General features: G+C 41.5%; 1 protein-coding gene across 1 annotated transcript in view; it reads left to right on the top strand.

The window, feature by feature from the left end:
• LOC135507856 (epidermal growth factor receptor-like) overlaps positions 1-14601 on the top strand; it is a 51034-nt gene extending 36433 nt beyond the window's left edge. Inside the window, exons 2-4 of the mRNA XM_064927576.1 lie at positions 10481-10632; positions 12376-12562; positions 14361-14601. Coding sequence (XP_064783648.1) covers positions 10481-10632; positions 12376-12562; positions 14361-14533 — 512 coding nt within the window. The 3' untranslated portion in view covers positions 14534-14601. The remainder of the gene's footprint in view (positions 1-10480; positions 10633-12375; positions 12563-14360) is intronic.
• Positions 14602-14621: the final 20 nt, after the last annotated feature.

Here is a 14621-nt window from a genome sequence, read left to right as displayed (position 1 = left end):
TTGTCAGTCTTTACAGCTACAACAGTATAGAATTTACTTTCACTTATTTGTTTCATTTATTTCATCACTTATTTTGTTTTATTGTTAAATTAAAAAAACAAATACCACCAAAAAAATTCCATAAAAAATAAAATTGGAAAGAGGACAGGCGTTAAGAAAATAATCCTGATGATGTGTTTATTTCTTCCATTCTTGGAAATGAAAATGTCAGTGTACGACAGCAAACTGTTGTGCTAGTAAGATGTGTTTTATGCTGAGGCTACAGCTTGAGTTGTGGAGCTGTTCTGGCTTTGCTGTCTAGACCAGGCATGTTTAGGAATGTACTGTATTCCTAGGAAAATTACAACAACAAGACTGACTGAAATAGGAGGAAAATAAATCCCCTCTTTGTCCCAAAGCTCATATTCTGACACCAGGGACAAAATCACCAGAATTTAAAGTGAGTCAGTGTCACTGTTGCTCAATAAAGACCATAGTTTTGGCAGAGCGATTTGTTAGGTATTTTATTAGGATCCCCATTACCTGTTGTAAAAGCATCAGCTACTCTTCCTGGGGTCTACACAAAACATGAAACATAATACAGAATGACATAATACAGAACATCAATAGACAAGAGCAGCTCAAGGACAGAACTACATACATTTTTAAAGGTACACGTAGCCTACATATCAATGCATACACACAAACTATCTAGGTCAAATAGGGGAGAGGCCTTGTGCCGTGAGGTGTTGCTTTATTTTTTGAAACCAGGTTTGCTGTTTATTTGAGCAATATGTGATGGAAGGAAGTTCCATGCAATAAGGAATCTATATAATATTGTAAGTTTTCTTGAATTTGTTTTGGATTTGGGGCCTATGAAAAGACCCCTGCTGGCATGTCTGGTGGGATAAGTGTGTGTGTCAACTATGCAAACAATTTGGGATTTTCAACACATTAATGTTTTTTGTAAAAAGAAGTGATGCAGTCAGTTTCTCCTCAACTCTTAGCCAAGAGAGACTGGCATGTATAGTATTTATATCAGCCCTCTTAAGTCCCACTAAGCGCAAACCAGATGGGATGGCGTGTCGCTGCAGAATGCTGTGGTAGCCATGCTGGTCAAGTGTGCCTTGAATTCTAAATAAATCATTGACAGTGTCACCAGCAAAGCACCCCCACACCATCACACCTCCTCCTCCATGCTGCACAGTGGAAACCACACATGCGGAGATCATCCGTTCACCTACTCTGCGTCTCACAAAGACACGGTGGTTGGAAGCGAAATTCTCAAATTTGGACTCATCAGACCAAAGGACAGATTTCCACCAGTCTAATGTCCACTGCTCATGTTTCTTGGCCCAATCAAGTCTCTTTTTCTCATTGCTGTCCTTTAGCAGTGGTTTCTTTGCAGCAATTCAACCATGAAGGCCTGATTTACGCAGTCTCCTCTGAACAGTTGATGTTGAGATGTGCATTTATTTGGCCTGCAATTTCTGAGGCTGGTAACTCTAATGAATTCTGGGTCTTCCTTTCCTGTGGGGTTCTCATGAGAGCCAGTTTCATCATAGCGCTTAATGGGTTTTGCCAGTGGTGTAAAGTTCTTAAATAAAAATACTTTAGTACTACTTTAGTAGTTTTTTGGGGGTTTTGTACTATTTATATTTTGACTACTTTTACTTCACTACATTCCTAAAGAAAACCTTTTACTCCATACATTTTCCCTGACAGCCAAAAGTACTTGTTACATTTCGAATGCTTAGCAGGACAGAAAATGGTCCAATTGCCACACTTACAGTATCAAGAGAACATCCCTGGTCATCCCTACTGCCTCTGATCTGGCGGACTCAAGAAACACAAATGTTTTGTTTTTAAATTATGTCTGAGTGTTGGAGTGTGACCCTGGCTATTCATTAATAAGGATTTTTTTTAAATTCTTACTTTTACTTTTTATACTTAGTTGAAGTCGTAAGTTTACATTCACCTTAGCCAAATACATTTGAACTCAGTTTTTCACAATTCCTGACATTTAATCCTAGTTCAAATTCCCTGTCTTAGGTCAGTTAGGATCACCACTTTATTTTAAGCGGTTGAGAGAATGATTTATTTCAGCTTTTATTTATTTTATCACATTCTCACTTCTTGCGTCGAGCAATCCCGGATCTGGGATCCTATTTATAGCCTCAAGCTCATTAGCATAACGCAACATTAACTATTCATGAAAATCGCAAATGAAATTAAATAAATATATTTGGTCTCAAGCTTAGACTTTTGTTAACAACACTGTCATCTCAGATTTTCAAAATATGCTTTTCAACCATAGCTAAACAAGCATTTGTGTAAGAGTATTGATAGCTAGCATAGCTATAAGCCTAGAATTCAGCCAGCAACATTTTCACAAAAACAAGAAAAGCCTTCAAATAAAATCATTTACCTTTGAAGAACTTCAGATGTTTTCAATGAGGAGACTCTCAGTTACATAGCAAATGTTCAGTTTTTCCTGAAAGATTCTTTGTGTCGCAAATGGAGAAAGCCTTTTCTTAACAACACTGTCATCTCAGATTTTTTGTACATCACGATTTGGGTACCAGGCAAAAACAAAAACCAGAAAAATTCAAATAAAGTCATCAAAACTTCGGGTGTTTTCAATGAGGAGACTCTCAGTTACATAGCAAATGTTCAGTTTTTCCAAATCGCTCTGTTTTTAACTCCATAATATCGACTGAAACACGACAAACGCTGTTTAGAATCAATCCTCAAGGTGTTTTTCACATATCTCTTCATTGATATATCGTTCGTGGAAGTCTACTTTCTCCTCTGAATCCCATGGAAAAATACTTGCAGCTGAAGATGACGCACCAATTTCGACGGAGGACACCGGGCGGACACCTGGCAAATGTAGTCTCTTATGGTCAATCTTCCAATGATATGCCTACAAATACGTCACAATGCTGCAGACACCTTGGGGAAACGACAGAAATTGTGGGCTCATTCCTGTCGCATTCACAGCCATATAAGGAGACATTGGAAAACAGAGCTTCAAAAATGTTGCTCATTTCCTGTTTGAAGTTTCATCTTGGTTTCGCCTGTAGCATCAGTTCTGGGGCACTCACAGATAATATCTTTGCAGTTTTGGAAACGTCAGAGTGTTTTCTTTCCAAAGCTGTCAATTATATGCATAGTCGAGCATATTTTTGTGACAAAATATTGCGCTTAAAACGGGCACGTTTTTTTATCCAATAATGAAATAGCGCCCCTATAGATTCAAGAGGTTAACTTGGGTCAATAGTTTCAGGTTGCCTTCCACAAGTTTCCCACAACAAGTTGGGTGAATTTTGGCCCATTCCTCCTGACAGAGCTGGTGTAACTGTCAGGTTTGTTGGCCTCCTTGCTTGCATATGCTTTTTCAGAAGCCATTTTTCTACAACTATGGAAGTATGCTTGGGGACATTGTCCATTTGGAAGACCCATTTGCGACCAAGCTTGAACTTCCTGACTAATGTCCTGAGATGTTGCTTCAAACAGTGCCATCCGTTTTGTCACCAAAGCCCCATACACTACCCACCATTGCTCACTGGTCACCATAGCAGCACCCACTCGTAGCATGCGCTCAAGCAGGTATATCTCACTGGTCACCCCCAAAGCCAATTCCTCCTTTGGTCGTCTTTCCTTCCAGTTCTCTGCTGCCCATGACTGGAACAAATTGCAAAAATCTCTGAAGCTGGAGACTCACATCTCCCTCACTAGCTTTAAGCACCAGCTGTCACAGCAGCTTACAGATTACTGCACCTGTACATAGCCCAAGAGTAAACAGCCCATCTATCTACCTACCTCATCCCCATACTGGTATTTATTTATTTATTTAGCTCCTTTGCACCCCAGTATCTCTACTTGCACATTCATCTTCTGCCGATCTAGCATTCCAGTGTTTGCTATATTGTAATTACTTCGCCACCATGGCCTATTTATTTCCTTAACTTACCTCATATGCACTCACTGTATATAGACTTTATCTTGGCTTATCTTATCTACGCTTTATCTTGGCCAGGTCACAGTTGGAAATGAGAACTTGTTCTCAACTAGCCTACCTGGTTAAATAAAGGTGAAATTAATAAAAAATATATATCCACATAATTTTCCTTCCTCATGATGCCAAGCAGTTCTATTTTTGTTTCATCAGACCAGAGGACATTTCTCCAAAAAGTATGATCTTTGTCCCCATGTGCAGTTGCAAACCGTAGTCTGGCTATTTAATGGCGGTTTTGGAGCAGTGCCTTCTTCCTTGCTGAGCGGCCTTTCAGGTTAGGTTATATAGGACTCGTTTTACTGTGGATATACATATTTTTGTACCCGTTTCCTCCAGCATCTTCACAAGGTCCTTTGCTGTTGTTCTGGGATTGATTTGCACTTTTCGCACCAAAGTACGTTCATCTTTAGGAGACCGAATGTGTCTCTTTCCTGAGCGGTATGACGGCTGCGTGGTCCCATGGTGTTTATACTTGCATACTATTGTTTGCAGATGAACGTGGTACCTTCAGTCACTTGTGGAGGTCTACAATTTTTTTTTGCCTGAGGTCTTTGCTAATTTCTTTAGATTTTCATACATATACACACACACATACAAAGCTGAAATAAATCATTCTCTACTATTATTCTGACATTTCACATTCTTAAAATTAAGTGTTGATCCTAACTGACCTAAGACAGGGAATGTTTACTAGGATGAAATGTCAGGGATTGTGAAAAACTGAGTTTCAATGTATTTGGCTAAGGTGTATGTAAAATTCTGACTTCAACTGTATATGTTTTGACCATGACAGTTTACTATCTAAGGTAACGCCAAGTAATTTAGTCTCCTCCACTTGTTCAACAGCCACACCATTCATTACCAGATTCAGCTGAGGTATAGCAATTAAGGAGTGATTTGTACCAAATACAATGCTCTTAGTTTTAGAGATGTTCGGGACCAGTTTATTACTGCCCATTCGAAAACAGACTGCAACTCTTTGTTAAGGGTTTCAGTGACTTCGTTAGCTGTGGTTGCTGTTGCGTATGTGGTTAAATCATCAGCATACATGGACACACATGCTTTGTTTAATGCCAGTGGCAGGTCATTGGTAAAAATAGAAAAGAGGAGAGGGCTTTGAGATCTGCCCTGCGGTACACCACACTTTACATTTTTGACATTAGAGACGCTTCCATTAAAGAAAACCCTTTGAGTTCTATTAGACAGATTGCCATATTGTGGATTCAGAGCTGAGGTTGAAACCATAGCACTTAAGTATTTTCAACAACAGGTTATGGTTGATAATATCAAGGGCTGCACTGAAATCTAACAGTACAGCTCCCACAATCTTCTTATCAGTTTCTTTCAACCAATCATCAGTCATCTGTGTAAGTGCTGTACATGTTGAGTGCCCTTCTCTATAAGCATGCTGAAAGTATGTTGTTAATTTGTTTACAGAGAAATAGCAATGCACAATTTTTTCCAACCGTTTGCTAAGAGCTGGCATCAAGCTTATAGGTCTGCTGTTAGAAACAGTGAAGGGCGCTTTACCACTCTTGGGTAGTGGAATTACTTTGGCTTCCCTCCAGGCCTGAGGACAAAGACTTTCCTCTAGGCTCAGATTAAAAATATGACAGATAGGAGTGACTATAGAGTCAGCTACCATCCTCAGTAGCTTTCCTTCTCAGTTTCTTCTTCTTTTTGTTGAGTTTAGTCACATAATTTCTCAATTTGCAGTAAGTCAGCCAGTCAGATGTGCAGCCAGACTTATTAGCCACTCTTTTTGCCCCATCTCCTTCAACCATAGTTTTTCAATTCATCATCAATCCATGGCACCTTAACAGTTGTAACAGTCAGTTTCTTAACAGGTGCGTGTTTATCAATAATTGGAAGAAGCAATTTCATAAATTCATCAAGTGCAGCGTCTGGATGCTCCTCATTAATCACATCAGACCAACACATATTTTTAACATTATCCACATAAGAGTCATAGCAAAATCTTTTGTATGATCTCTTCTATACTATTTTAGGCCCAGATGTTGGAACTTTGGCTTTCCTGGATATAGCCACTATATTGTGATCACTGCATCAAATAGGCAAGATTATAGCTTTAGAACAAAGTTTTACAGTATTAGTAAAAATGTGATCGATTCATGTGGATGATCTTGTTCCTGTAGTGTTTGTAAACACCCTGGTAGTTTGATTAATAACCTGAACCAGATTACAGGCACTGGTTACAGTAAGAAACGGACAGCTTGATGAAAACCAGTCAATATTCAGTTCCCCACGAAAGTAGACCTCTCTGTTTACATCACATACACTATCAAACATTTCACACATATTATTTAGATACTGACTGTTAGCACTTGGCGGCCTATAGCAACACCCCAAAAGAAAAGGCTTTAGATGTGCCAAGTGAACCTGCAACCACAACGCTTCAATAACACTTGACATAAGATCTTCCCTCAGCATTACAGGGATATGGCTCTGAATATATACAGCAACACCTCCCCCATAATCAGTCCTGTCTCTTCTATAAATGTTATATCCTTGTATTTCTACTGATGTATCATCAAATTAATTATCGAAGTGAGTCTCAGACATGGCTAATATATGAATGTTATCTGATGTTAGCAAGTTATTGATTTCATGAACCTTATTTCTAAGGCTTCATACAGTGGGGAGAACAAGTATTTGATACACTGCCGATTTTGCAGGTTTTCCTACTTACAAAGCATGTAGAGGTCTGTAATTTTTATCATAGGTACACTTCAACTGTGAGAGACGGGATCTAAAAATCCAGAAAATCACATTGTATGATTTTTAAGTAATTAATTAGCATTTTATTGCATGACATAGGTATTTGATCACCTACCAACCAGTTAGAATTCCGGCTCTCACAGACCTCTTAGTTTTTATTTAAGAAGCCCTCCTGTTCTCCACTCATTATCTGTATTAACTGCACATGTTTGAACTCGTTACCTGCATAAAATACACCTGTCCACACACTCAATCAAACAGACTCCAACCTCTCCACAATGGCCAAGACCAGGGAGCTGTGTAAGGATATCAGAGTTAAATTGCACAAGGCTGGGATGGGCTACAGGACAATAGACAAGCAGCTTGGTGAGAAGGCAACAACTGTTGGCGCAATTGTTAGAAAATGGAAGAAGTTCAAGATGACGGTCAATCACCCTCGGTCTGGGGCTCCATGCAAGATCTCACCTCGTGGGGCATTAATGATCATGAGGAAGGTGAGGGATCAGCCCAGAACTACACAGCAGGACCTGGTCAATGACCTGACGAGAGCTGGGACCGATTTTGCAGGTTATCAAATACTTGTTCTCCCCACTGTATATACTGCTTTAGTGAGTGTTGTTGTGTAATCTCAGCAACGCAGAACCAAATCTCCATGTTTTGCCTGTCCCTGAGAGACTAGTTGTTGTGCAGAGGGTCCCTGGTTCGAGCCCAAAGTAAAGTAAATAGAATGCGTTCACACATTTAACTCTGCTTTATACGACCCCTTTGTGGTCTTTAGTGTGTGATGGATGGTGCTTGGGAAACCAGACGTCATGCATCTATTCTGTTTTTACATGTTTATTAACTTAACCTTTATTTAACTGGGCAACTCAGTTAAGAACAAATTCTTATTTACAATGACGGCCCACCGTAGAACAGTGACGAAGCATGTGACAAATAAAATGTCATGTTCCTGCCTTGTTCAGGGGAAGAATGACAGTTTTTGACCTTGTCAGCTCGGGGATTCGATCCAGAAACCTTTTGGTTACTGTCCCGATGCTCTAACCACTAGGCTACCTGCCACCCTTGTTACCTAGTGACTTTACAGAACTACCTCAGTTACCTCATACCCCTGCACATCGACTCGGTATTGTTTCTCCCTGTATATAGCCATGTTATTTTTACTCTTTAGTGTTATTCGTTTTTCACTGTGTATTTATTCGTGCCACTATTTCTATTTGAAAAACATCTTCTAAATCTTTAATTCTGCATTGTTGGAAAAGGACCTCTAAGTAAGCATTCCACTGTTAGTCTACAGCTGTTGTTTACGAAGCATGTGACAAATAAAATTTGATGTTCCCCTGCTTCACATTGTCAGTCACAACAACCTGTCAGACCAGGTCAAGGGACAGACAGACTGAACCTGTTTCCTCCAGATCGCCTCAGTCAGCTTCTACTACTCTGTAAAGGATCCTCTCGTCTTCCTCTGTATCTTCAATAGTGTCTCACTGCATTGGCTTAGTCAAACACGTTTTTGTAATCGTAGATTAGAGCAGGGGTTTTCAAACTTTTCTTGCCCAGTGACCCCTGCTCAGGAAAACCTGGCACTCCCATCGTATGTTAGCAAAAAATAATATTTATCACATCTCGTCTTATCAGGTGAATGATGATGGCAAGTAGAAGTAGTCAACTTTTTAAAATTAATAGATTTTGTAGATAGATTTTGAATTATTTTGAACTGCCAACAGTTCATTGGAAGAGGAAGTGTAAAATCTAGCATACATTTTAGCTTATAGGCTATCTTGGCAGTGTAGAGAAAATGTTGCTGTTGTAAAGCTTATTAAAAAAAAATATTGTTCAATATCCTTTCTGCATGCTCTCTATCTGGTTTTGGTCATTTAAGTTGACACTGAAACAGTTTTTCCATCCCACCTATACAGAAAACAAACGCTGTAATTAGCTCCAAAGACTGTAATTTCTTCCATATTAAAGGTATAGTTCGATATTTTGGCCATGAAGCCATTTATCTACTTCCCCAGAGTCAGATGAACCGGAACAGCTAGCATGCTGACTGTTCCTGTAAACTTCCAGTCATTGCACTGACGTTAGTTAGTTTTGGCTTTTGAAACTACCTCTAACTTCCTTCTTACTGGAGGCAAAGACATGAAAATGGTACCCACAATGCTATTCTGTTGCAGCTAGTGATATTCCTCAAATAATTGTTGTTCACATGAAAAGTCATTTTTTTAAAATTAAAATAAATAATAATAATTTGCGGACCAACTGCAGTACCCCAGTTTGAAAACCCCTGGATTAGAGCATTATAATCCTTTTATCGTAGGTGTTTGTTGGAGTAGATCGCGGAAAGGCTTAATAGCTGTTGTTGCATACACACATGCATCAACAACACTTGGAGGATCCTGAGAAGTTTGTTGATTCATGCCAAGAATGGGAGTTATCATGCAAAATGGCTCCGGCTTTCATTTCCAGGAATTCCTGAAATAATCCTTGTTATCTAACTGGAAAACCTGTCTAAACTTCAGAAGATGCCGTATTTATGGATCGATTAACATTAATGCTGCCACTATTCTTCCTAGTGACAGGAAGATGAGTGGAATAGATAATAGACCCCATGAATAACATGTGTGTGTGTGTGTGAATATTAACTCCAATATTTCTGCAGAGATGACATGGCGCAGAGTCGCTAGGCTTTGTTTAACTAGCCTGAATAGGAGTGGAAAGAGTCTGAGCCAAGATAAATACAGTCAGCCAGCTCAGAGCTCACTGCAACTCATGAGTAAGCACTAGCATTGTAGGGATCGAGTTCCCATTGTAGATTGAATCCAGATCAGCTATTTAATGCATCTGAATGAGCCAAATGATGACTATGCACACTTACAAACAAATATACTAAACATGTGTGATACCTAAGAGAAGCCAAAGAGAAACAGAGTGGGAGTCCTTCGTTGTGTTGGGTATGCCAATATGAATTTGAGCAGAGACTGCATGATGATTAGCATTAGCCATGTATGTGGGCTTGGTAGCTTAGATTTTTCCTGTCTACACTGAGTGTACAAAACATTAGGAACACCTTCCTAATATTGGGTTGCACCCCTTTTGCCCTCAGAACAGCCTCAGTTCGCCGGGGCATGGACTCTACAAGGTGTCAAACGTTCCACAGGGATGCTGGCCCATGTTGACTCTAATTCTTCCCACAGTTTTCAAGTTGGCTGGATGTCCTTTGGGTGGTAGACCATTCTTGAAACACACGGAAAACTGTTGAGCGTGAAAAACCCAGCAGCGTTTCAGTTCTTGACACACTCAAACTGGTACACCTGGCACCTACTACCATACCCTGTTCAAAGGCACTTAACTATTTTGTCTTTCCCATTTAGCCTCTGAATGGCACACATACACAATCCATGTCTCAATTGTCTCACGGCTTAAAAATCCTTCTTTAACCCGTCTTCTTCCCATCACTGATTTTAAGAGGATTTAACAAGTGACATCAATAAGGGATCATAGCTTTCACCTGGATTCACCTGGTCAGTCTGTCATGGAATTCCTAATGTTTTGTACACTCAGTGTAGATCAAGGCAGCAATATTTTAACAACGGGCATATTTGTTCTGGCCACCTCACCAACCTTTTTTTTTATATGAGTGGGCCTGCTAAATGTTCCTTGCGAAATTCAAGTTGACGCTCTGATGTTCTCTTCTACTTTCCTTCTACTTTCCATCATCTCCTCACTCTTCATCCACAGTGTGCCAGGGCGTCACTAACCGGTTCAGCCTGCTTGGGTCAAAAGAGGACCACTACCTGAACATGGTCAAGACCTACAGCAACTGCACCGTGGTCCTGGAGAACCTGGAGGTCACATACATGGAGGACGACCATGATCTGTCTTTCCTCAGGGTAAGATGAAGGAATGCTAGCCTGGTACCAGATCTGTTTGTGCGGTCTTGTCAAGTCCTATGGACAATGACCATAAGAGATACCAGGCTACAGGTCAGGAACACATTTGTCTGGAGAAAGCAATACTGGATGATACAAACATGTACATAACAGCTGCTTAAAACACCTTACAAGCTTGCTTTAACCTACAGACATTAGTGATGCACCGATATTGCATTTTTGGTTGATACCGATATCCAATATTTTCCTTGCCAATAAATAAATAAAACGAAACTGATAACCGATATTAAACATTTTTGCAGCCTTTTAAGCATTCTAGTACAGTGAAATAGTTAATACACACACACACATGGACACAGCGGTCTAAGGCACTGCATCCCAGTGCAAGAGGCGTCACTGCAGTCCCTGGTTCGAATCCAGGCTGTATCACATTGGCCGTGATTGGGAGTCCCATAGGGCGGTGCACACTTTGCCCAGCGTCGTCCGGGTTTGGCTGGAGTAGGTCGTCATTATAAATAACTGACTTGCCTAGTTAAAGGTTACACACACCACACTGACCAAAAAGTTATTTTGTTGCCAGTTGCCATTTACGTACGTCCCCATTACCAGTAAAACATAATCAAAACCTATTTCTTTCACTTACTTGCTGTGCTGTTTCGTTGTTCATTTGTTCGTTTCATTCTCAACCAGGATTTCATCATACATGTCAAGCAGTGAAGTTTCAGCTCTGTCTGCCCATGACTTCTTTTCCTCGGTGCGCACTGTCACTGTGTCTGTTTCCATCTTGTCCAGCTGTGTATGTAACATTTCACGTAAACCCTGTTACTTGTCTGCATCGAAGTAACGGTCCTTGTACATAGCATCGAGCATGGTGGCGACACATGAGAGAGGCTCAGATAGAGTGCCACTGAATCATTCACTTGTTCACAAGCCTCAAGTACATTTGTAAGTTTTAACCTCACAGCCTGTGTCTGCAGTTTTGTTGACAGGCGTTTCAATGCCATGACAGAGGGTATCACGTCTGCTGCAGGTGCAGTTGATGAGCTTATTTCTCGAGTCAGTTGTTTGAATGGAGCTAGCTAGTGTGTTCATGTTTCAAACATGTTGTCAAATGCCATTGAAATGGCAGCAGCTGTATGACAACCAGCACATTCATGAGCATGCAATACAGCTTTCCTCAGTAGGAAGTCCTCGTCAACCCACTGTGCTGTCAGACTCAGCATGCTCATGGGGCTGACATCACTGGTCCAAATGTTAGTCGTGAAGCTAATAGCAGTGACACTATTACTGATACCGAAACATGTAACTCCGGTAGGGCAACATCTGAAAAATAGCTCACTTGCTAGTGTGTACCGGTGCTCAACCAGTCGGCGAAAGCCAACATAACCGACGACAGAGAACGGTTGATTGTCAATGGTAATGAATTCCATTATCTTGGCATTAATGGACTTCGCCTTTAAGTTGTCTTGCTGAAATGTTGTTACTCTTTCAAATGACTGCTCGATCCACACAGCAGACATTGTGGGCTAATTTAGGAATGCTGTGTAGCTCAAAATTTTATGTGGCGTCATTACGTCAGGTACCTACGTTATTTAGGTATGCAGGATATATCCAGCTATGAGGATATAGACAGGCTGATGTGAAAACCAGCAGGACTGAAGCTGGACCCTGTAGGTGTGGAGTTGTTCCCCCCCCTGGCATAGCGTGTGAAGTCCAGTTAAACCTTTCCCTGTTTGCATCCAGTCCATCCAGGAGGTGGGTGGCTACGTTCTGATCGCCCTCAACACAGCCAACAGGATTCCCCTGGACAACCTGCGCATCATCCGGGGCCACACTCTCTATGACAGTGGCTTTGCCTTGGTTGTGGTGCTGAACTATAACAAGTCCATGCGAGCAGGCACCACTGAGCTGCCTCTGACCAGCCTCACAGGTCAGTCTATAGGCCTGTCCCTGCTCTGTCCAGGCAGGTCTATACCCAGCCTCATAATGACTAGTCACTGTGGGAATTCTCACATACTAGGGCCAAACCAGGGAAACTCTAAGCCCTAGTTATAAGCTATAAAATAGGGTTAGGGTTGAGGATTAGGGTTAACCCGGGATGTGGACACAAAGCTATGGTTAGGGTTGAACCAGGATATGGATATGAAGCTGGGGTTAGGGTTGAACCAGGATATGGATATGAAGCTAGGGTTAGGGTTGAACCAGGATATGGATATGAAGCTGGGGTTAGGGTTGAACCAGGATATGGATATGAAGCTGGGGTTAGGGTTGAACCAGGATATGAAGCTGGGCTTAGGGTTGAACCAGGATATGAAGCTGGGCTTAGGGTTGAACCAGGATATGGATATGAAGCTGGGGTTAGGGTTGAACCAGGATATGGACATGAAGCTGGGGTTAGGGTTGAACCAGGATATGAAGCTGGGCTTAGGGTTGAACCAGGATATGGATATGAAGCTGGGGTTAGGGTTGAACCAGGATATGGACATGAAGCTGGGGTTAGGGTTGAACCAGGATATGGACATGAAGCTAGGGTTAGGGTTGAACCAGGATATGGACGTGAAGCTGGGGTTAGGGTTGAACCAGGATATGAAGCTGGGCTTAGGGTTGAACCAGGATATGGATATGAAGCTGGGGTTAGGGTTGAACCAGGATATGGACAGGATATGAAGCTGGGGTTAGGGTTGAACCAGGATGGATATGAAGCTGGGCTTAGAGTTGAACCAGGATATGGATATGAAGCTGGGGTTAGGGTTGAACCAGGATATGGACATGAATCTGGGGGTTAGGGTTGAACCAGGATATGGACATGAAGCTAGGGTTAGGGTTGAACCAGGATATGGACATGAAGCTAGGGTTAGGGTTGAACCAGGATATGGATATGAAGCCAGGTTAGGGTTGAACCAGGATATGAAGCTGGGGTTAGGGTTGAACCAGGATATGGATATGAAGCTGGGGTTGAACCAGGATAGGGTTGAACCAGGATATGGACATGAAGCTGGGGTTAGGATATGGATATGAAGTTGAACCAGGATATGGATATGAAGCTAGGGTTAGGGTTGAACCAGGATATGGATATGAAGCTGGGGTTAGGGTTGAACTGGGATATGGATATGAAGCTGGGGTTAGGGTTGAACTTGGATATGGACATGGACATGAAGCTAGGGTTAGGGTTGAACCAGGATATGGACATGAAGCTGGGTTTAGGGTTTAACCAGGATATGGATATGAAGCTAGGGTTAGGGTTGAACCAGGATATGGACATGAAGCTGGGCTTAGGGTTATGGATATGAACTGGGGTTAGGGTTGAACCAGGATATGGACATGAAGCTGGGGTTAGGGTTGAACCAGGATATGGACATGAAGCTAGGGTTAGGGTTGAACCAGGATATGGACATGAAGCTAGGGTTAGGGTTGAACCAGGATATGGATATGAAGCTGGGGTTAGGGTTGAACCAGGATATGGACATGAAGCTGGGGTTAGGGTTGAACCAGGATATGGACATGAAGCTAGGGTTAGGGTTGAACCAGGATATGGACATGAAGCTGGGGTTAGGGTTGAACCAGGATGTGGTCACGAAGTTGAGGTTAGGGTTGAAGTTAGGCTTGCATCAGAATCTGAAGAGTCAGTAGTTTGTTGTATTTCATCTACACAGCTTTATTGCAATGATTAATTCACACCAATATTTAGCTTCCACCTGAAAATAAACAAGTCTCTCTCCAATTTCCAGAGATCCTGAAAGGAGGAGTGAAGTTCTCAGACAACCAGCTGTGTAACGTGGAGACCATCCAGTGGTTGGACATTGTAAACAGTAACAGCAAACCCAACATGCAGTTACCTGAACACAGCAACAATCGGCTCTGTAAGGAGCTCCTGTTAGAACACAAACATTGTGTCACATAAATGTACCTACCATAATCCCATTCAAGGTTTTGTGTTTTTATACACCCTTGAGGCTAGACTGGTTCATGTTGTAAGATATTAACAGGAA

Source organism: Oncorhynchus masou, chromosome 3 (genome assembly GCF_036934945.1).
Source record: "Oncorhynchus masou masou isolate Uvic2021 chromosome 3, UVic_Omas_1.1, whole genome shotgun sequence".
Classification (NCBI taxonomy): domain Eukaryota; kingdom Metazoa; phylum Chordata; class Actinopteri; order Salmoniformes; family Salmonidae; genus Oncorhynchus; species Oncorhynchus masou.
The sequence above is the reverse complement of the archived record's forward strand: the minus strand, read 5'-3'. Positions and strand labels throughout refer to the sequence as shown.